At 44.0% G+C, this 23,896-nt stretch overlaps 1 protein-coding gene across 1 annotated transcript in view; it reads right to left on the bottom strand.

The window, feature by feature from the left end:
* LOC129694138 (NACHT, LRR and PYD domains-containing protein 3-like) overlaps window positions 1–20,130 on the bottom strand; it is a 44,496-nt gene extending 24,366 nt beyond the window's left edge. Inside the window, exons 1-4 of the mRNA XM_055630854.1 lie at window positions 19,979–20,130; window positions 17,450–17,542; window positions 9,495–9,773; window positions 436–528 (exon numbers count right to left, since the gene is read on the bottom strand). Coding sequence (XP_055486829.1) covers window positions 436–528; window positions 9,495–9,773; window positions 17,450–17,510 — 433 coding nt within the window. The 5' untranslated portion in view covers window positions 17,511–17,542; window positions 19,979–20,130. The remainder of the gene's footprint in view (window positions 1–435; window positions 529–9,494; window positions 9,774–17,449; window positions 17,543–19,978) is intronic.
* Window positions 20,131–23,896: the final 3,766 nt, after the last annotated feature.

The raw sequence follows: 23,896 nt of genomic DNA, 5'->3' as shown, positions 1-23,896 counted from the left end.
TCCGCTGGCTTGTGGGACTACAGTTGATCGGCCATGTTGTTTGACGTGTCCAAGGTGGGCTGAAGAGTCTTGTTCCATGCCAAATGCCTCTATGACTCTGAGGCACAACTAGGACCATAATAACTTCAACTGTGCAGACTACACAGATTCCAAACACAACAGACAACACGATTCATGCGTCATCTTATACCTTTCACTTTCTCAGAAAGCCTCTCCCCAGTCACTGCATTAATGCACATCTGAATCTTCAATGAGGAAGATTAATCGCCTCTACGATCACTCCCTCTGTCCTTTCAACTACTGCCTGCAGATGTTAATGTCCTCTCTTTCTCAGTCCCTTCCTTAATCCCCTATCCTTCTGACCCGTGGACCATGCATTAGATGCAAACCAGATATCAAGACAACATTTATATCTTGAAGAATTCTGCAACACACCTGTGTCCATCCTTGTCGTTGAGTTCACTGGAGCCTCAGTCTTGTTTCCAACTTGAGCCGTGGTGTGGATAGGTGTTACCATATTCTGCTGCTCTGCAGTAAACCGAATAATAATAGTGGGATTAGACAATGATTAAGACAAGAATGAACAGATTGCCAAGTGAACCGTTAACCACTATCAATCTCCCGGTGTTGGGGGTGGGAGCGGGTAGGTTTGGGGGAGGAGGGACGTGAAAGGTCAACATTGAACCAGAAACCAAACTGAATCAGCCATTTCCATCCTGTAGCCTGGTGGTATAACAGTATTGAAATCCTCCAAAATGTTCGCCACCTCCAACGGGATCCGCACCACTAGCCACATATTTCCATCTCCACCTCTTACCGCATAGGCCTTTCCTTCCGCAACTCCCTGGCTAACTCGTCCCTTCCCACCCAAACCACCTCTTCCCCAGTTTGCTTCCCCTGCAACCGCAGATGATTCAACAACTGTCGCTAAACCTCCTCCCTTGACTTTGTCCAGGGACCCAGACAGTCCTTTCAGGTTAGGCAGAGGTTAACTTGCACCTCCTCCAACCGTATCTACTGTATCCGTTGTTCAAGATTTGGACTCTTATACATCGGAGAGATCAAATGCAGGCTGGGCGATCGTTTCACAGAACACCTTCACTCAGCCCGCCTGAACAAACCTGATCTCCCGGTTGCAGGACACTTTAATTCTCCTTCCCATTCCCACACTGACATTTCTGTCCTCATTCTCCTCCATTGTCAGAGTGAGGCTCAATGTAAATTGGAGGAACAGCATCTCATATTTCGCGTGGGCAGCTTACAGCCCACTCTCCACATCACCGCCTATATCTCACGTGTCCCTTATCCCTAACCAATCTGAAGAAGAGTCTCACCCATTCATTCTCTCCAGAGATGCTGACTGTCTCGGTGAGTTACTCCAGCTTTTTATGTCTATCTTCGCTTTAAAGCAGCATCTGCAGTTCCTTCATACACATCCTGACCGACAGATTTGCTGCTGCTGTGTTGGTGGATCAAAACTATATTGGTTGAAGGGTGGATGCAATGCATGACTGAGGCAGATGAGAAGCTGGAGGCCAGTATGGATGGTGATCAGAGAAAGTTCAGTGCACAGTATAGGCATGACAGTGAACGAGGAAGGGCTATTTTATTGAATTGCAATCATTAAGATAAAGCAGAGGAGCTGAGGGTGTGGATAGGTGTGTGCGACTGGGAAGCTATGTGGACTGTTAGGCGATGATCTGTCAGGGAAAAGCAGTAGTATTAGGCAGGATGAAGCATCAAGCCTGGAAGAGCCATAGTGGTAGACTACACAACAGTTGGTGGGGGGGGGATGGGTGGTTGGACAAGGGTAGAACGATGTGGAAAGGAGATTCTGTGGAAGCAGTCGGGAATTCTGGATGTTGTGCTGCTGTCTCGGAGCAGCTATTTAACATCCTGCTCCAGAATGGCGGCCAAGATGCCTCGGAACGGCGACTTGACATTCTCAAGGGGGATATTGAGCCAAAAGTCATTGTGCATGTTGACACTAATATTATAGCACGTTCGGCGAAAGGTGAAAAAGCAGGGTAGTGATCCCCGTAGTACTTCCAGTGCAGTGCAAGTGAGTGTAGGAACAGGAAAAAAATGCCTGGTGAATGTACAGAAAGGATGGGTTGCACTTGAACCCGAGGGGGACGAATATCCTGGCAAGGAAATTTGCAAAGGCTACTGGGGAGACTTTAAACTAGAATGGTTGGGGCGAGGGACTCAAATAGAGAAAGCTAGTAGACAGAATGGGGGGCAGGAAGCAGTAAAGGGAAGCACTCGGACACAAGAGGAGAAAGGAAAAAAAAGGAAATAAACAGAATAAGAGGCGGGGGGTTTCTTAAATGTGCATATTTTAATGCTAGGAGCATTGTAAGAAAGGTGGATGAGCTTAGAGTCTGGATAGACACCTGGAAGTATGATGTTGTGGTGGTCAGTGAAACATGGTTGCAGGAGGGCTGTGATTGGAAACTAAATATTCCAGGATTTCGTTGCTTAAGGTATGATAGAATTGGAGGGGCAAGAGGTGGAGGTGTTGCATTGCTAGTCAGGGAAGATATTACAGCAGTGCTTTGGCAGGATAGATTGGAGGGCTCATCTAGGGAGGCTATTTGGGTGGAACTCAGAAGTGGGAAAGGTGTAGCAACACTTATAGGGGTGTATTATAGACCACCAAGTGGGGAGCGAGAATTGGAAGAGCAAATATGTAAGGAGATAGCAGATATTAGTAGTAAGCACAAGGTAGTGATTGTGGGAGATTTCAACTTTCCACACATAGACTGGGAAACACATTCTGTAAATGGGCTGGATGGTTTAGAGTTTGTAAAATGTGTGCAGGATAGTTTTTTGCAGCAATACATAGAGGTACCTACTAGAGGAGGGGCAGTGCTGGACCTCCTGTTAGGAAATGAGACGGGACAGGTGGCGGAGGTATGCGTTGGGAGCACTTCGGGTCCAGTGATCACAATACCATTAGTTTCAATATAATTATGGAGAGGGTCAGAACTGGACCTAGGGTTGAGATTTTTGATTGGAGAAAGGCTAACTTTGATGAGATGCGAGATGATTTAAAAGGAGTGAACTGGGACATTTTGTTTTATGGGAAGGATGTAGAAGAGAAATGGAGGACATGTAAAGGGGAAATTTTAAGAGTACAGAATCTTTATGTTCCTGTTCGGTTGAAAGGAAACAGTAAAAATTGGAAAGAGCCCTGGTTTTCAAGGGAAATTGGACATCTTGTTCGGAAAAAGAGGGAGATCTACAATAATTATAGGCAGCATGAATTAAATGAGGTGCTTGAGGAGTATAAGGAATGTAAAAAGAATCTTAAGAAATAAATTAGAAAAGCTAAAAGAAGATATGAGGTTGCTTTGGCAAGTAAGGTGAAAGTAAATCCAAAGGGTTTCTACAGCTATATTAATAGCAAAAGGATAACAAGGGATAAAATTGGTCCATTGGAGAGACAGAGTGGACAGCTATCTGCAGAGCCAAAAGAGATGGGGGAGATATTGAACCATTTATTTTCTTCGGTATTCACCAAGGAGAAGGATATTGAATTATGTGATGTAAGGGAAACTAGTAGAGTAGCTATGGATACTATGAGTTTCAAAGTAAAAGAAGTACTGACACTTTTGAAAAATATAAAAGTGGATAAGTCTCCAGGTCCTGACAGGATATTCCCTAGGACATTGAGGGAAGTTAGTGTAGAAATAGCCGGGGCTATGACAGAAATATTTCAAATGTCATTAGAAATGGGAATAGTCCCCGAGGATTGGCGTACGGCGCATGTTGTTCCATTGTTTAAAAAGGGTTCTAAGAATAAACCTAGCAATTATAGACCTGTTAGTTTGATTTCAGTGGTGGCCAAATTAATGGAAAAGATACTTAGAGATAATATATATAAGCATCTGGATAAACAGGGTCCGATTAGGAACAGTCAACATGGATTTGTGCCTGGAAGGTCATGTTTGACTAATCTTCTTGAATTTTTTGAAGAGGTAACTAGGAAAACTGACGAGGGTAAAGCAGTGGATGTTGTCTATATGGGCTTTAGTAGGACCTTTGACAAGGTTCCTCATGGAAGGTTGATTAAGAAGGTTCAACTGTTGGGTATAAATGCAGGAGTATCAAGATGGATTCAACAGTGGCTGAATGGGAGAAGCCAGAGAGTAACGTTGGATGGCTGTTTGTCGGGTTGGAGGCAGGTGACTAGTGGGGTGCCTCAGGGATCTGTGTTGGGTCCTTTGTTGTTTGTCATGAACATCAATGATCTGGATGAAGGTGTGGTAAATTGGATTAGTAAGTATGCAGATGATACCACGATAGGGGGTGTTGTGGATAATGAAAAGGATTTCCAAAATCTACAGAGTGATTTAGGCCATTTGGAAGAATGGGCTGTAAGATGGCAGGTGGAGTTTAATGCTGAATAACGTGAGGTGCTACACTTTGGCAGTACAAATCAAAATAGGACGTACATGGTAAATGGTAGGGAATTGAAGAATACAGTTGAACAGAGGGATCTGGGAATAACCGTGCATAGTTCCTTGAAGATGGAATCTCATATAGATAGGGTGGTAAAGAAAGCTTTTGGTATGTTAGCCTTTATAAATCAGAGCAATGAGTGTAGAAGCTGGGATGTAATGTTAAAATTGTACAAGGCATTGGTGAGACCAAATCTGGAGTATGGTGTACAATTTTGGTTGCCCAATTATAGGAAGGATGTCAACAAAATAGAGAGAGTACAGCGGAGATTTACTAGAACGTTGCCTGGGTTTCAACAACTAAGTTACAGAGAAAGGTTGAATAAGTTAGGTCTTTATTCTCTGGAGCGCAGAAGGTTAAGGGGGCTTGATAGAGGTCTTTAAAATGATGAGAGGGATAGACAGAGTTGATGTGGACAATCTTTTCCCTTTGAGAATATGGAAGATTCAAATAAGAGGACATGACTTCAGAATTAAGGAACATAAGTTTAGGGGTAACATGAGGGGGAACTTCTTTACTCAGAGAGTGGTAGCGGTGTGGAATGAGCTTCCAGTGGAAGTGGTGGAGGCAGGTTCGTTGGTATCATTTTAAAATAAATTGGATAGGCATATGGATGAGAAGGGAATGGAGGGTTATGGTATGAGTGCAGGCAGGTGGGACTAAGGGAAAACAATTGTTCGGCACGAAGTTGTAGGGTCGGGATGGCCTGTTTCCGTGCTGTAATTGTTATCTATATTACTAAAACTCTGTTCTTGACCGGTTTTGGCTTTCTGTGCTGCGGTTTCCGAGAGTACGCCGCCATCTACGGCCGTCATTTTTGGCCACCTCGCTCAGAGCCCCCCTCCGCCATGTGTGTGCCGAGGATTTTTAACGTCGATGAAAATTGACAGAGATATTAATGTTTTTACAACATTCCCCATTCTCTCTGCTGCCCCTGCTGGAGGGAGGGGGAGCGCCTATAAAACCAGGAAGTGGTGTGCCTCAATCAGTCTCTGCAAGTGGTGTGCCTCAATCAGAGCTTTGAATGACACTGACAAATGTCTACAGCACTGTGAGTACCCTTAATTTGTTTTAAAAATGAAAACATGGTTTGAGGTAAAAAAGCACTGCCTGCAAATAGTTGTTTGGGTTGAAGTAAAAAGGCACTCTCTCTCAAACCCCTCCCAAACCCCCCACCATCTATCCACCCCGCACAGATTTACACACTCCCCCTCCCTGACCCTATTGTGCAGGAAATGTCTTCAGAGCAAACATTGACTATGTTTGATAACGGAATGCAATCAAAAGTGTTTTAATTCCCTATGTCATTATTTGTTTTAGTCTATATAGATGGATTAATTAAATTGTGAACACCGATTCCCCCCCCCCCCCCCCCCCCGTCCCCCGTATATATCATGTCTTGACTGGTGAATATGTTTAGTTTGTGACTTTATTTGAAGCAGAAATAATATGTGAATGCTTCATTGAGCACAATTCCGACTAGTAATAACGCGCTTCATCCGAGCACATTATCCCACGCGTCATGCAAACCTTCTTAAATGGCCACCTAAACTGTCATCTGGCAACCTAAAAAGCTGTCAAGGTTGCCTGGATGGCAACAGGGGAAAAAAGTTAAGTGCGGGCCCTGGATGAGTTGCACCTGAACAGGATGGGATTCCAAATATCCTGACAGGCAGGTTTGCGACTGCTATGTGGGTGAATCTAAATTAGATTGGTTGAAGAGCAGGATCCAATGCATGACAAAGGCAGATGAGAAGCTGGAGGCTAGTATGGATTATGAACTTAACAACGAGCGAGGAAGGACTAGATTGCAATTATTTTAATGTGAGAGGCCCGAGAGGCAAGGTGGATACGGTGAGGGTGTGGATAGGTGTGTGCGACTGGTATGTTGTAGCCATTACAGAAATCTGGCTAAGAGGGACAGGACTGGCAGTTTAATTTTCCAGGGTATAGATGCAACAGGAGTGAGTGAGGCGAGGGTGAAAGAGGACGGGGTGATGCTTTATTGATTAGGAAAAATGTAACAGCAGTAGACTGAGATGACATGACTGATGGTTCGTTTAAGCAAGTCTGCATAGGCAGAGCTATTAAATAAAAAGGTTGATCACCTTGTTGGTGCGTAAATTGTTGGGGGGGGGGGGGGGGGGGGGAGGAATAGTCAGCGGTAATTGGAGGAGCACAATTGCCAACAGATTGTGGGTAGTTATATGGGTAACAAGGTAGTCATTGTGGGGGATTTCAACTTTCTAAATATATTTCTAAATTTAAAATATTTGCTGTCAAAGGAACATCCGGAAATTGGGACGCTTTGAAAAATGTAGTGACAAGTTCAAGGCATGCATGCTGATATTAAAGAGAATGGCAAGGCAAGTGGGAGTAAGTAAGCTTGCATGATGAGACAATTTGAGGCTCAGGTCAGGAAAATGGAGGCAACTTGGGATTTATATAGGAACCTGGGATCAAGTCTATTCCCAGAGGAGATTCGGGAATTGAGGAGCATTCTAAAACAGGAAATCAGGCGGGCATAATGGGGCATATGTGATCTACCAGTGTAGATGGGGCATCTCAACAAAATAGAGAGAGTACAGAGGAGATTTACTAGAATGTTGCCTGGGTTTCAACAACTAAGTTACAGAGAAAGGTTGAATAAGTTAGGTCTTTATTCTCTGGAGCACAGAAGGTTAAGGGGGGGACTTGATAGAGGTCTTTAAAATGATGAGAGGGATAGACAGAGTTGATGTGGACAAGCTTTTCCCTTTGAGAATAGGGAAGATTCAAACAAGAGGACATGATTTCAGAATTACGGGGACAGAAGTTTAGGGGTAACATGAGGGGGGACTTCTTTACTCAGAGAGTGGTAGCAGTGTGGAATGAGCTTCTAGTGGAAGTGGTGGAGGCAGGTTCATTGGTATCATTTAAAAACAAATTGGATAGGCATATGGATGAGAAGGGAATGGAGCGTTATGGTATGAGTGCAGGCAGGTGGGACTAAGGGAAAATAATTGTTCGGCACGGACTTGTAGGGCCGAGATGGCCTGTTTCCGTGCTGTAATTGTTATATGGTTATATGGTTATCTTGGGTCGAGGAGGCCGTTTCCTTGCTGTACGAGTCTATGACTTTATGATTTGGATTAATGAAGCCAAACTTGGAGATGATACATAGAACATAGAATAGTGCAGCACGGAAACTGGCCCTTCAATCCCCAATATCTGCACCAACAATACCATGCCAAATTAAACTAATCCCATCGACCTGCTCGCGGGCGGGAACCCTCTGTTCCCTAATGTTCCCTGACTGTCAGTCTAAACAGCGTTTCCCCCACCTCCTAAGACAAGAAGTTCCAGGAACCAATCAAAATTTGCATAAAAAGCTGGTCCCCTTTCAACATTCCTCTCCCCAGTAAGAGACATCCCTACCTGTGAACAAGACTGACAAAATCTATGCCCCTTATATTCTATACATCTATTAGGCCTCCACTCAGCCTTCATTACTCAATAGACAATAGGTGCAGGAGTAGGCCATTCGGCTCTTTGAGCCAGCACCACCATTCAATGTGATCATCCCAAGCAGTACTCGTTCCCGCCTTCTCCGCATATCCCCCGACTCCGCTATTTTTAAGAGCTTTGTCTAGCTCTCTCTTGAAAGAATCCAGAGAACCTGCCTCCACCTAAGGCATACAATTCCACAGACTCACAACTGTGAAAAAGTGTTTCCTCATCACCATTCTAAATGGCTTACTCCTTATTCTTAAAATGTGGCCCCTGGTTCTGGACTCCCCCAACATCGGGAACATCCTTCCCGAATCTAGCATGTCCAAACCCTTAATAATCTTATATGTTCCAATAAGATCCCCTCTCATCCTTCTGAACGCCAGAGTGTACAAGTCCAGCCATTACATTCTCTCAGCATACGACAGTCTCGCCATCCTGGGAATTAACCTTGTAAACCTACGCTGCACTCCCTCAATAGCAAGAATGTCCTTCCTCAAATTAGGGGACCAAACCTGCACACAATACTCCAGGTGTGGTCTCACGTGGGCCCTTTACAACTACAGAAGGACCTCTTTGCTCCTATACTCCTCTTGTTATAAAGGCCAACAAGCAATTCACTTTCTTCACTGCCTGCTGTACCTGCATGCTTGCTTTCATTGACTGATGTACAAGGACCCCCAGATCCCATTGTACTTCCCCTTTTCCCAACTTCACACCATTTAGATAATAATCTCCCTTCCTGTTTTTCGACCAAAGTGGATAACCTCACATTTATCCACATTAAACTGCATCTGCCATGCACCTGCCCACTCACCCAACCTGTCCAAGTCATCCTGCATTCTCATAGCATCCACCTCACAAATCACACTGCCACCCAGCTTGGTGTCAACTGCAAATTTGCTAATGTTACTTTGAATCCCTTCATCTAAATCAGAGATGCATATTGTAAATAGCTGGGGTCCCAGCACCGAGCCTTGCGGTATCCCACTAGTCACTGCCTGCCATTCTGAAAGGGACCAGTTAATCCTTAGTCTTTGCTTTCTGAAAGTCCAGGTGCACTACATCCACTGGCTCTTCCTTGTCCATTTACATCCTCAAAAAATTCCAGAAGATTGGTCAAACATGAATTCACCTTCGTAAATCTATGCTGACTCGCACCGATCCTGTCACTCAGATTAAAATAAACCTATCTTTGTCTGCCTCAAGTCAGCCCATATTTCCAACTAATGTGTATTCTACTGGATATTTTGACAGCTTTCCTCATGATTCATAATTCTGCAAATAGTTGTATTGTTTTTTAATTTACTAACTCGCCACCTACGTTTTTGTCCAAATCATAGACATGTTTAGGTATTATGGCAGTTCCAGAACTGATCCTTGCAGAATACTATTGGTCACAAACCCAGTCAGAACAACACTCCTCCACCACTATTCTTCTCTCCCGTTTCCCCGCGCCCTAACCATTTTTTTTTCTCTTCCCTGTCCCTACAGTCTTCACCATTCTACAGTATCCACTCCCCTCCCATTTCACTCACCTGCCTCTTGAATGAGACTCGATGATTCCTTGTTTGATGAATCTCGGTCATGATGGATTTCGTCACTTGGGTCAGTTCCAAGGCCGTCAGCCACGTCTCCTATTCCTCGGGACTGATATTGTTCCCTTTCCTCTTCAGCGGCTTCACATTCCATTGACGTTCTGCTCTCAATCCGACTTTGCTTTTCTGTCATTGTTCCTGTGTTCTGACCATCACTCTTTGATGAGGTGCCTGGCAAAAAACGTTTGATGGCTTTGCGCACTTTACTTAATTTCCCAACTGAAAAAAAAAAAAAATAATTGCAGGTTGTAGAGCAATTTCAAATTGAGAAAACCACAGGTTCGAAATAGCCGACAGCAATATGAGCCGACATTCTGGGCAAGCGGAAGTCAATGGTTGGCTTAGAAACAGGCCCTTTTGGCCCAACCTAACCAAAGTGCCCCATCTAAGCTAGTTCCATCAGTCCACGGTTTGACCTTAATCTCTCTAAACCGCTCTGTCCAAATGTCTTTTGGGGAAAATATCTAATAGGAATCTGAGGGGTAACGTTTTCACACAGAGGTTGATGTGTGAATGGAACAAGCTTCCAGAGGAGGTAGTTGAGGCAGGGACTATCCCAACGTTTAAGAAACAGTTGGACAGGTACATGGATAGAACAGGCTTGGAGGGATATGTGCCAAACACGGGCAGCTGGGACATGTCGACCGGTTGGGCGGAAGAGCCTGTTTCCAGGCTGTATCACTCTATAAGTCTATGACATGTTATTATTGTACCCACTTCAATGACCACCTGGGACAGTTTGCTACATATACCAACCACTCTGTGTGAAGATGTTAACCCTCAGGTTCCTATTAAATGGTTCCCATCTCACCTTAAGCGTCTGCCCTTTAGATTCTTCTACTCGAAGGAAAAAATACCTGCGCATACATCCTATCTACTCCTCCCCCGATGATTTTATACATCTTTATAAGACAACCCATCAATCACAATATTGCATATTACATAATTGTCACATGTCCCCAGGTACAGTGAAATGCGTTGTATTGCACACATCCCGGTAAAATCATACAGCAGACCTCACCTAGGCCTTACACATGTGTCACTGCGTTAATTAAACACTTCAAACTGCTGCTCGCAGAGGTAAATCAGGCCTGCCGCTGCACGTGGCCACAAAGGCCACCCCACCTCCCCATGCCGGGTCCCACCTTTTTTCTCGTTGACCTCCCCTTTGTCCACCTGTTCTCAGTGGATCTCTGCTGCGTCCCACCTTTGTATTCGGCGACCTCCCCAGGATCCCACCTCTGTTCTCTGTGGACCTCTGTCAGGTCTCACCTTTGTTCTCGGCGACCTCCCATGTCCCTGTTTGTTGTCGGTGGATCTCGGCCCAGTCCCCCTTTGTTCTTGGTGGATCTCTGCCCGGTTCACCTTTGTTGTTGGTGGATCTCTTTGTTGTTGGTGGATCTCTGTTGGGTCCCACCTTTGTTGTTGGTGGATCTCTGCTGGGTCCCACCCTTGTTCTTGGTGGATCTCTGCTGGGTCCCACCCTTCTTCTTGGTGGATCTCTGCTGGGTCCCACCCTTGTATTCGGCGACCTCCCCTGTGTCCCCGTTTGTTGGTGGATCTCTGCTGGGTCTCACCATTGTCTCGGTGCCCCCCCACCCGCCAAGTCCCTCCTCTCCTGTAGTCCTGCCGCCTGGAATGGGCCAACATTCACTCTTGAATATTTCCACTGAGCTGGGAGGCCAACACGTTTTGGACAGAGCAAAGAGCACCGCACTCGAGATGAACAAAGAATAATGTCTCCTACACACCAGAGAATAAAGATCTAGACTGCCCAACCTCTTCCCACAGCTCATGTACCCAGATACTGGGAACCACGTAAATCGTCATTGAACAACCTTCCATCTTAATGCTATCTTTTCTGCAATAGGATGACTAAACTGAACAGAATACAAGTGCGATCAATGTCTTGTACTACTGTAACATAGTTCCAACTTCTGCATTGAATTTCCTGAATGATTAAGGCCAGCAGGCACCTTCACCTCTGTCTACCTGTGATACAATTTTTGGGGGAATTAAGTCATGTACTCCTGGATACTCTCCAGAGTGTTCCCGTTCAAGGTCCTATCCTGGTTCGACTACGCAAACTTACATGTTCAAACTTACTAATCGCACCTTGTACATGCCCATTGAATTCATTTGTTCAGATGGGACAGCAGTGGGCCCAACGTGGACCCCCAAGTGGCGCACCATTCACAGGCCTCCAGTCCGAAAAGCAATCTTCCACCATCACTGCTTCCAGCCATCAAGCCAATTCTGTATCTTGTTAGGCATCTCCCCGAAGTCCTCACATGATGTAACCTACCACAGGGAATCCTACAGGCTGAAATCTGTATAGACTATGTCTCTGGCTCTGCTCTCAACAAGCTTCTCAGTTACATCTTCAAAAGTGCCAATCAAATTTGTGAAAGACGACCTCCAAAGACAAAACCATTGCTGACTATCACCAATATCTGACTTTTCAAATACACATACATTTTACCACTTTATATCCTCTCCCGTAACTGTTTTACCACAAACATTAGAATTACTAATCTTTATGCTTCTCGTGGTTCCTCGTCCAGAGTTATCAGGTTTTTCTTGGCAATACTTCTCAAACAGCATTATCTACCCTCAAACGTTCAGCACTTCACCCATGGTTAACGAGGATTTACATCTCTCAGCCAGGGCTCCTGCAATTTATTCTCTAACTTTGAACAGCGGCCTTAGTTACATCTAATCACAGGCCCCAGAGATTTACCGATCTTCACACGGTTAAGGACATCCAGCACCACCTCAACATTAATACAGCTGCACTCAAGACTTCAAGTCTTTCTCCATGGTAAATTCAAAGGAGAAATTATAATTGAAGACCTTGCCCATCTCCTGCAGCTCTACACATAGATGACCACTGAGGGTATCCTTACACTACAGTTATCCCTTTTCCTTTAATATACTTGTAAAATCTATTTGACCTCCTTAATTATAAGTGCCACCATGTGCACACTTATTGCCCTCCTGATTTTGTTCTTAGGTTTGCTCCTCAACCTCTCACACGTCTCCCAGGAAAGCATTGATCCAAGCAGCCTGTACCTAACCCATGTCCCCTTTTCCCTAACCAGAGGTTCAATTTCTCTCATCATCCTGCGTTCCTCACTTGTACTTCACTAACAACATGCATATCTTGAAATCTAACAATCACAATTTAAATACTTCCCCTTACAGACGTCCCTTTACTCACATACAACTTACTCCAATGACTGCTCCTATCTCATATTGTCAAAGATGGGCTTCCACCACCCAATTTAGAATTTTACATTGAAGGCCAGAACTGTCCTTTTACCCAGGGTTTCAAAGCTAATTAAATTGTAGTCATTGGTAACAAAGTGCTCATCCACCGACATCTTAATTTGAATCGTCAGAATACTACTTTGGATTCTGTCCCCCAGCCAATCAGTTTAAACCCTCCTTTCAAAAGTGCCCAAAAGAGTAGTCTCCTTCCAGTTCATGTCACCTCTATCCCTGAAAAGATCCAAAGTGTCCAAATATCTGAATCTCCGACCCTTGCACCATCTCCTCAGTCGTGCATTCATTTTAACTGTTCATGCATTAACGTCACATGTACCAAGTACTGTGAATAACTTAGGTTTTGCATGTAATCCACACAACTCAGATAAACCATACACAGATACAATCAGTTGAAACTCAAGAACAGATAAAGCAATGGTGGAGATACAGAGTGCAGAATGTATTTTACAGCATTGTAGCACATTGGTTCCTTAGAGAAAGTGCAATGTCCTTGATGGGTAGGCGTAAATAGGTAAAAACGGAAATTGGGAGAACAGGAATACATCCTTAGCTTATATAACATATAACCATATACCAATTAAAGCACGGAAACAGGCCATCTCGGTCCTTCTAGTCCATGCCGAACACTTATTTCCTTCTAATCCCATCTACCTGCACACAGACCATAACCCTCCATTCCTTTCCCGTCCATATTCCTATCCAATTTATTTTTAAATTATAAAAACAAACCTGCCTTCACCACTTCCACTGGAAGCTCATTCCACAAAGCTACCAACTTGTAGTCAATGCCTATTATGTTCTGTGTGCTGAAGGAAAGCAAAAATGTCATTGTCCTATCAGGGACATAGGACAATAAACTTGAACTTGAACTACCTCTCTCTGAGTAAAGAAGTTTCCCTTCATGTTGCCCCTAAACTTTTGTCCCTTAATTCCCAAATCATGTCCTCTTGTTTAAATCTCCCCTATTCTCAATGGAAAAAGCTTATCCACATCAACTCTGTCTATCCCTCTCATCATTTTAAAGACCTCTATCAAGTCTCCCTTTAACCTTCTGCGCTCCAAAGAATAAAGACCTTTGTTCAACCTTTCTCTGTAACTTAGGTGCTGAAACCCAGACAACATTCTAGTAAATCTCCTCTGCACTGTCTCTATTTTGTTGACATCTATATATTAGAAAAAGTCTGATCTTGACCGCTTTTGGCCCACTGAGCTGCGATTTCCGAGAGAACGCCACCACTTACAGCCGTCATTTTTGGCCACCTCGCTCAAAGCCCCCCTCCGCCTTCCGGGACCAGAGGATTTTTCCCATCGATGAAAAATCAGACATATATGAATGTTTTTTTTTTTAAATCTCCATTCTCTCCGCTGCCCCCGCTGGCGGCGGGGGGAGGGAGGAGGGACTATAAAACCCTGAAGTGTCGTGCCTCACTCACTCCCTGCCAGACCCAGGAAGCGAGAGGGTCACGGCTCTGAGCTGTGAATAACACTGAACGCACATCTACTCCATGGTGAGTCCCCTCGATGTAGCTGCTGCCAAATTGTTTGCCTTTTTATTTAAAGTTTGTGTTCACAAAATGAATTTTGGTTGTCAGGTGGGCTGCCCAATTGTTTGCCCAATTGTTTGCCTCACTTTTTTTTTTAAAGTTTGTGTTCACAAAATGAATTTTGGTTGTCGGGTGGCTGCAGCCAAATTGTTTGTCTTCGCTTGGCTTTTAAAATCGTTGCAACAGTTGGCTGCCAGCCCAAGAATCCATTCGGCCCACAATGTTTATTCTAGCCCTCTGGAAAACAGTACCTTCGGCCTGCAACAGCCATACTAGCGCAACAGAAAGCCCCAAACCCCCCCCACTCCCACTGGCGAGCAATATTGGAATTGGTGGAGAGGCGGAATATTGCGTTGGTGACCAGCCCTCCCATGTGATGCTTAGTCTAGTCTTTCCTATAATTTGGGGACCAGAATTGTACACCATATTCCAGAATTGGCCTCACCAATGCCTTGTACAATTTTAACATTTCATCCTGACTTCTATACTCAATGCTCTGATTTATAAAGGCCAGCACACCAAAAGCTTTCTTTACTACCCTATCTACATGAGATCCCACCTTCAGGGAACTATGCACAGTTATTCCTAGATCCCTCTGTTCAACTGCATTCCTCAATTCGCTACCATTTACCACGTACGTCCTATTTTGATTTGTCCTGCCAAGATGTAGCACCTCACACTTATCAGCATTAAACGCCATCTGCCATCTTTCAGCCCACTCTTCCAAATGGCCTAAATCTCTCTGCAGACTTTGAAAATCTACTTCATTATCCACAACATCACCTATCTTAGTATCATCTGCATACTTACTAATCCAATTTACCACACCATCATCCAGATCATTGATGTATATGACAAACAACAGTGGACCCAACACAGATCCCTGAGGCACCCCACTAGTCACTGGCCTCCAACCTGACAAACAGTTATCCACAATTACTCTCTGGTATCTCCCATTCAGCCACTGTTGAATCCATCTTGCTACTCCACTATTAATACCCAACAATTAAACCTTCTTAACCAACCTTCCATGTGGAACCTTGTCAAAGACCTTACTGAAGTCCATATAGACAACATCCTCCGCTTTACCCTCATCAATTTCCCTAGTAACCTCTTCAAAAAATTCAAGAAGTTTCGTCAAACATGACCTTCCAGGCACAAATCCATGTTGACTGTTCCCAATCAGACCCTGTTTATCCAGATGATTATATATATTATCTCTAAGTATCCTTTCTATTAATTTGCCCACCACTGACGTCAAACTAACAGGTCTATAATTGCTAGGTTTAGTCTTAGAACCTTTTTTAAACAATGGAACAATATGCGCAGTACGCCAATCCTCCGGCACCATTCCCGTTTCTAATGACATTTGAAATATTTCTGTCATAGCCCCGGCTATTTCTACACTAACTTCCCTCAATGTCCTAGGGAATATCCTGTCAGGACCCGAGGACTTATCCACTTTTATATTTTTCAAAAGTGTCAGTACTTCCTCTTCTATGGTACTCATAGTTTCCATAGCTACCATACTTGTTTCCCTTGCCTCACATAATTCAATATCCTTCTCCTTGGTGAATACCGAAGAAAAGAAAGTGTTCAATATCTCCCCCATCACTTTTGGCTCTGCAGATAGCTGTCCACTCCGACTCTCTAATGGACCAATTTTATCCCTCGTTATCCTTTTGCTATCAATATAGCTGTAGAAACCCTTTGGATTTACTTTCACCTTACTTGCTAAAGCAACCTCATATTTTCTTTTAGCTTTTCTAATTTCTTTCTTATGATTCTTTTTACATTCTTTATACTCCTCAAGCGCCACATTTACTCCATGCTGTCTATAATTATTGTAGATCTCTCTTTTTCCGAACCGTGTCCAATTTCCCTTGAAAACCATGGCTCTTTCCAATTATTACTATTTCCTTTCAACCGAACAGGGACATAAAGATTCTGTACTCTTAAAATGTCACCTTTAAATGTCCTCCATTTCTCTGCTACATTCTTCCCATGCTTCTGAGAGATTCGTTCACTAATTCTATAAGAGCATGGAAGAAGCTGCCCTTGAATCAGATGCTATGTTATCTCCAGATATCCAATCCAAAATTTGGATGCTCGTTACTTTTGTGATAATCTGATAATTTTGTCGCAAGTATTTCCCGATTTTGGCCTTTCAGTTATTTGCCAAAATTGTAATCACTTGACTACACATTTCTACCGCCGCAACTGGACTTGAGCCAGTATTTGTGGATGATTAGTTAACATGTTAGGCGGAGAAATTACATTTCAAATTTAATCCTGATGAGGGCAGCTTGACGCATGTTGGAGTGATAAATAAAACCAGGATATTCACCATGAATTGCAAGGGCTTTGAGACCACTGAGAAACACCGTACAAATCCATAGATCTCTAACGTCAGTAGCACACACAGAACCAACATTTAGCATTCTTGCATTAGCTGTAGCATTGAATGCAAGTGCAGGAAGGCCTGGATACAAATTTATTGGGAGCTAATTAAGCCTTAAATTGGAGGAGTGTATGCAATTTTGATCTCCATACTGCAGGAAAGATGCCTTTGAACTGCAAAGATGCAGAGGAGATTCAGGATATTGCTCGAAAATGAATAGTGATGGCTGCAGTCAGGGACACACTGCCTGAGGTGGTGTTGGAGGCAAGTACTCTGTCACAGCATTGTAAGAGCACCTGGATGCCCATTCGAACTGTAAATGGATAGTAGACGACAGACCAAGTGCTCAGACATGGGATTAGTGTAAATAAATTGACAGGTGGCAAATCGGTCAAAGGCTCATTTCTGGGCAGAATCTGATTCTGGACTCTGATATTCTGGCTTAACTCTTGCGGCAACTCAAATCATTTGTTTCCAAAAAGAGTGCTGATTTACCAGACAATCCCTGCATCCGCCCACGTGTGACGGTGTTGTCCCTGTAGATGTCAACTCTCTGTGCTCAGCCCCTTCCCTATTCCCACTTCCGTGTGTGCCTTATTTCTTGCATCAGGTGCACACCCACTGTCAGGGCAACATATATATGTCACAGAAGGCTCACAAACCTTTTTGTTTCTTTGATGTAGAGGCCACTGAATCACCTCCCCAGTTACCACCTTCAGCCATGATGTTGACAGACGATCACAAACTTTGTAGCTCTGGAATAAACAATATTAACAGAACAATCAGGTGACAATTGAATGTGAAGCAAGACATTGCCTTGTGAACCAACAAACAGCATTACAGTGCAGCAGAGATGTGGAAAACATCCCATCCAAACAAGGTACACCCCTGCAAATTAGCAAAAAATAAAAGCAGGAATAGACCACCAAGGTCTTCATGTCTGATCTGTCATCCATAAGACCTTGTCTGATCTATCCAAGGCAGCAATTCATCATTTGTGCCAGATCCCTGAAGCTTTCAAACCCCACGATCACCGTATCGCTATTCTAGACCAAACATGGTCAATCCTCAACATCCACACCTCACCTGTTTGGAGGCTTCAACTCACAGGGAAAGAGGAAATGTACCCACCAATGGGGAATTACTGTCACACTCTGCTCTGGCCCTATTCTTACCACAACCCTGCCATCCAGGACAAAAGCTTCCATACCTCCATGTTACCCATTGCCAAATTCCCCACTAACTGGAACGGGAAATAAACCATTTCATGGGCCAACTGCAAACGTCCCAACTCTACTGGAAACTGTAGTCCCCATTGATCCTTTGGCACATTCCACCACATCCCTGGAGTTCCCATTACAGAATAGAAGGATTATGTCCCAGGCCTGGACTCTGCAGGGTCTCCATGATGTCAGGTGATGTCTGCAATACCACCACCAGTCCCACTTCACAGGTGAATCATCCGTCTCATCTCTACAGGACGTTGCCCAAACCCGACCAAAGGTTCATCGGAGGGCGTTACCGGGAGAGAGCTGGAGACGTCAGGCGCTAGGAGTGGCCCAGTAGGATGGTGAACTAGGTTCATGCCTACAGCATCTTCAAAGTAGGTGGAGGCTCCCCGCAGGACAAAAAGATGGGTGAGGAGAGGGAGGTCTGTTCACAGGAACTGCACCAGGACATCCAGCTCGCGGGCGGATCTGATTTGGACTTTGAGAATGGCGATGCCTGAATGTGTAATATGTGCTAAAAGAATTTCACTGTACAGTTGCACATTGAACTAATTAATTGTTGACTAAACGTCTCAGCACTCAGCTCTCCAACTGATTCATCCTCAACAAACAGGGATAATCCTTTACTATCTTGCAGACATTCTCTATTATCATAGCTGAAAGATACAATTCTACTTTAAACGGTACTACTTCTGGTCCTGAGCTATCCCAACTGTGGACAGGTGATCTCTCTCTACCTTTAAACAACCTCTAGCATCTAAATCAAACATATTTGTTTATCTTACTGTTGTGTGTGATCTGGCCAAGTACAAATGACTACCATTTGCTGCCAGTGTAATAAAGACAATGTGTGTTTACTTTATTGATTAAAATAGTGAACGCAGAAAACAGTGGACGTGCAATGGTGGATGATCCATTAGCAGAACTGGGACTGTAATCAAAGGCTGCTCAAACTGCTGAGTGTTTCTAGCATGTCAGCATTTTATTTTTCCTTCTTCTGGAATAGTAATATTTTTTAAATTCCATGCCCAAAAAACTGGTTGCACAAGTCACACGTTATTCTGCGGTGGTCAACAGATTTGTGTAAAGTTCATATTTCCACTCACATACCCAATAGTCCCAAGTCAATTGAATAATGAAATGAGAACTGACATGTACAAAATGCATTCTGTATAGTAAATCGGAAATCCTCACAGTATCATTTCCTCTTACTATCATTCTGCTGCAACTTCTCCTAGGATCACTCAGTCTTAGCTGCGACCAGAGGGCGATAAAAATTTGCAGAAGGCTCAGAAAGGCCTTTTACCCTAGCAATTGAGGAAGTTTTATCAACAAAAATAACTGAAAGCAGAAATAACGAGCTCACGGTTTCATTATGAATTAGTAACCTGAACATTCAGCCATTTAGCCGTTGCCGAACCAGCAGGTCGAGGAACAGCTTCTTTCCGGCCGCTGTCACTCTACTAAACAACGTACCTCGGTGACTGCCAATCACCCCCCCCCCCCCCCCCGACACTTATTATTTTTTTTTTAAATTCAAATCGTTTGCTATGTCGCTCTTCAAGGGAGATGCTAAATGCATTTCGTTGTCTCTGTACTGTACACTGACAATGACAATTAAAATTGAATCTGAATCTGAATCTGATCTGAATCTGAATCTGAATTTAGTAACAGTAAAACAAACTCGGACATTTGCTTCGACTCCACCAGACTGCTCAGCACATTCAACATATCAACTGTAGTTATTCTGTGTGATGTGCAGCATCTCCGCCAACACATCCAATGACAAAACACAGCTGTTGTTGAACATGACTGCTGTGCTTCAAACTATCACTGGGACACATTTGCTCAAAATAAATTCAATGTCCTGACAAGAGCAAATCAAATTCAATGGGGAAATTTAACCCAAGTCTCTCCCCAAAATTAGACCCGTCCACTGACGACCGGCGGGAAAATACTCACCGATGGCAATCGGCTGTCCCTGCTCCCCGGCCATGAGTCTCCCGCCCGGACAGCGGAGTCTCTCTCCTCTCCCCCGGCCCGTACAGCGAAGTCTCTCTCCTCTCCCCCGGCTCGGACAGCGGAGTCTCTCTGCTCTCCCCGCTCCCCCGGCCCGGACAGCGAAGTCTCTCTCCTCTCCCCCGGCTCGGACAGCGGAGTCTCTCTCCTCTCCCCGCTCCTCCGGCCCGGACGGTGGAGTCTCTCCCCGCTCCCCGCTCCCCGCTCCCCGCTCCCCGCTCCCCGCTCCCTCCTGGCCCCGCCACCGGGGTCGGGGACCACATCCGCCGCTGCTGCTGCGGCCAAAGATCTTATATAAGATCTTTGCTTGCTGCAACAGGTCGGCCGGAAAAAAGCGCCGCCCATCCGGTGACGTGCCGGACTTTGCACATGCGCACTGCGGCCCGTGCATCACCAGCGCGGGCGGGCGGGCGGGGCCGGTTACGTCACCGGGAATGAGATGAATCAAAGCCGCAGAGACAACAACAATGGAGGAGCAACACCTCATATTTCACGTGTAGTTTACACCCCAGCGGTATGAACATTGACTTCTCCAATTTCAGGTAGTCCCTGCTTTCTCCCTCCTTCCTCTCCCCTTCCCAGCTCTCCACAGCCGACTGTGCCCTTTCTTCTTTCCACCCCCCCCACATCAGTCTGTAAAAGGGTCTCGACCCGAAACGTCACCTATTCCTTCGCTCCATAGATGCTGTCTCACCCGCTGAGTTTCTCCAGCACTTTTTGTCTACTTTCGATTTTTCCAGCATCTGCAGTTCCTTCTTAATCAAACCCACAGATGCTGCAGGCCTGAAAACAAACGGGAAACCACAACCTCAAGTTCCCATTTAGGTTGTACACCACCTATACTTAAAATATGGGTGAGTCCAAATGGTGAAGTCTCTCCCCAAACAGAACATGTCACATGTCATGGGTGGAATTGGCCAGCTGCTCATGACTTCTGCTCAAATGAAACAAATGTTGATCCAACACGTAAACGCAACTCAAACATTTACCACACGTTTCTAATTCTAACAAAGGTTAAAATTGTCAAATTCATAGGTTGTTAGGTGGTTAATTGGGATAAGTCTGGAAATTATTAACGGTATTTGGAACTTTGAAAAATTATTGGAAAGGCTACATTTCATAAGAGCATCAATTGAGTTGTATAGAGTAATGAGATGAGGGACGAAAGGAGGAGGAGCAGTTTCCCTGAGCAATTCGGTTGAATACAGGGTAGCACGATGATACAGGAATTGGCTGAAAGATTGTAGACCTGGTGAAACGTTTCTCCCACCACAGGATCAGTACAGATCTGGAACTCAGCTAAAATTACTTTTGAAGAAACTTATACACTAAAATGTGTGCTTGAAGACTGGTTACTAGAAGGTGGGATCTGACCAATGAACTCTGGCAAAGACACTGAATAATCGAATAATTAGCTTCCTCTGTCCTCAACTAATTGAAACCGCATATGAGCAATGGTCCCTGGGGGTTGGGGCTACCACTGGTAGACAGTGATGGAGGCAGGAACACCAGGCACATTTACACTGGGTGGAGCTAGACAGTCATTATTCTACCATTCCTCAGAGTCAGAAAGAAGCCACCTCATAAACCCACCGACCACCACCCCAGTCACAGATTCTGGACTCTTCACTCAGGGGAAAAACCAGGAGTCAAGAGTGTTAAATTCTCACATGCACAATGGAACAATTAAATTCTGTGTGTGGACGGGGCATCGAAGGACGAGAAGTGAAGAAGAGGAAGCCAAGTTACCGGACGGAAACGACGGCGAAAAGCCAAATAACTGAACGGACGCGACGCCAAAAAGCCAAATAACATACATGACGTCTCCGAGGATAGGATTTGTCTGAAATCTTGTCAGCGATTGGTCCAGACCCCAGCGTCCATCACATCACTGGCCGGGGGAGACGGAAGGGTGGGGTGGGGGGGGGGGGGGGGGGGGGGGGTTTACATTTCCTTCACCACTTTTGGACCGCCAAAGATCATAAAGCGGATTATTTTTGTGTGAAATTGTGATTTGTTAACTGCACAAAACTAATGCAAATGGCGATTTATTTATTATTGTATCTACGTTGGACATTTTGCTCTTTGGTGAAGCAGAGGTGGGACTATTATTGTGTTACATACGTTAAATTATACATCACTTTCACTGGTTAGCTGATATGCTGAACACTGCAATTTTGTATAACTGGCGCACAGAATAATGTGAATTATGTAAATCTTATCATGCATGTCGGAAATAAAATATTAACCATGTTAATGGATCTCTATTATGAAATATTTAAAATTGAGTGTGTTGGCGCAATATCGGTTCCAGCCATCAGCGACTGCACTGCCAGCCCTCCAGCTGTCAGTGACTGAACTGCCAACCCACGAGCTGTGAGTAAGTGAACTGCCAGCCCACCAGCTGTAAGTGACTGAACTGCCAGCCCACCAGCTGTAAGTGACTGAACTGCCAGCCCAATAATCCATTCAGCCCACCCTCTCAACCTTCTCTCTCACAGAGTCTGTCACCTGTTTTGGGCTGAATTTCTGGCAGTTTCTCAGCTTCCAGCCTGCCAGGTCTGAGTGACTGTACTGCCAGGCTTCAGTGACTGAGTTGCCTGGACTTAGTGATTGAGCTGCCAGCCCAAGAATCCATTTGGCCCACAATGTCCATACTAGCCCTCTGGAAACCAGTCCCTTCGGCCCACAACACCAACACTAGTGCAACAGAAAGCCCCTCCCCCCACTGGCCAGCAATATAGGAATTGGTGGAGAGGTGGAATATTGCATTGGGTGACCAGCCCTCCCGTATGAGGCTGGGACACAACGGGTCCCACTTAGTCTAGTGATTGTGTATACGTTGGAAATTTTGTCGTTTGTTTGTAATGTGTTGAATTTGACATCACTTTTATTGATTAGCTGATATGCTAAACACTGCAACCCTGTAAATGTCCAAATCATTAATATATATGGTAAACAGTTGCGGCCCCAACACCAAGCCTTGAGGCAAAAAAATCCAGAAGATTAGCCAAACATGATTTCCCTTTCATAAATCCATGTTGACTTGGACTAATCCTTTTACTGCTATCCAAATGCCCCATTATTACATCTTTAATAAATGACTCCAGCATCTTTCACACCACCAAAGTCGGGCTAACTGGTCTGTAATTCCCCGTTTTCTCTCACTTTCCTTTCTTGAAAAGTGGGATAGCATTAGCTATCCTCCAATCCACCGGAACTGATCGTAAATCTATTGATCATTGGAAAATGATCATATATATAAATATATATGTATGTGTATATATGCATGTATGTGTATATATGCATTTATATGTATATGTGTGTATATATATGTTTATATATGTATCTTGTATGCATATAAATGTATCCATATGTATGTGTTCATTTGTATGTGTGCATATGTATACGTATGTATGTATGTATGTGTATATATTGTATTGTATTGTATTCAAATTTATTGTCATTGTCTCATTTGAGACAACGAAATGAATTTTCCTTACAGGCAGTATCATTAAAAAAATCACAAAGAAATAATAAAAAATATATTATGTGTGTATATATGTATGTGTGTATAAATATATATATGCATATATTTATTATTACTATATAATTATATATATAAAATTGCCTTTATGGTTTGTGCACATCATCTTACAAGACAAATAAATTAATAGTGATGATTTAAATCAAAGTTGCTTCTGATCCATGAGAATAAACTTGATTATCTCTAACTTGCCTCTCACACACACATATTCATATAAATATATAAAATATATATATACGTTAAATTTAATTATGTGCAGTGTGTGTTAAAGCAATACAAGGGAAACTGCACAATACAATGCGAGGGAAACTACG

This window comes from Leucoraja erinacea, unplaced genomic scaffold (genome assembly GCF_028641065.1).
Source record: "Leucoraja erinacea ecotype New England unplaced genomic scaffold, Leri_hhj_1 Leri_551S, whole genome shotgun sequence".
NCBI lineage: Eukaryota > Metazoa > Chordata > Chondrichthyes > Rajiformes > Rajidae > Leucoraja > Leucoraja erinaceus.
Note: the sequence above shows the minus strand (reverse complement) of the source record. Positions and strands in the feature narration are given on the sequence as shown.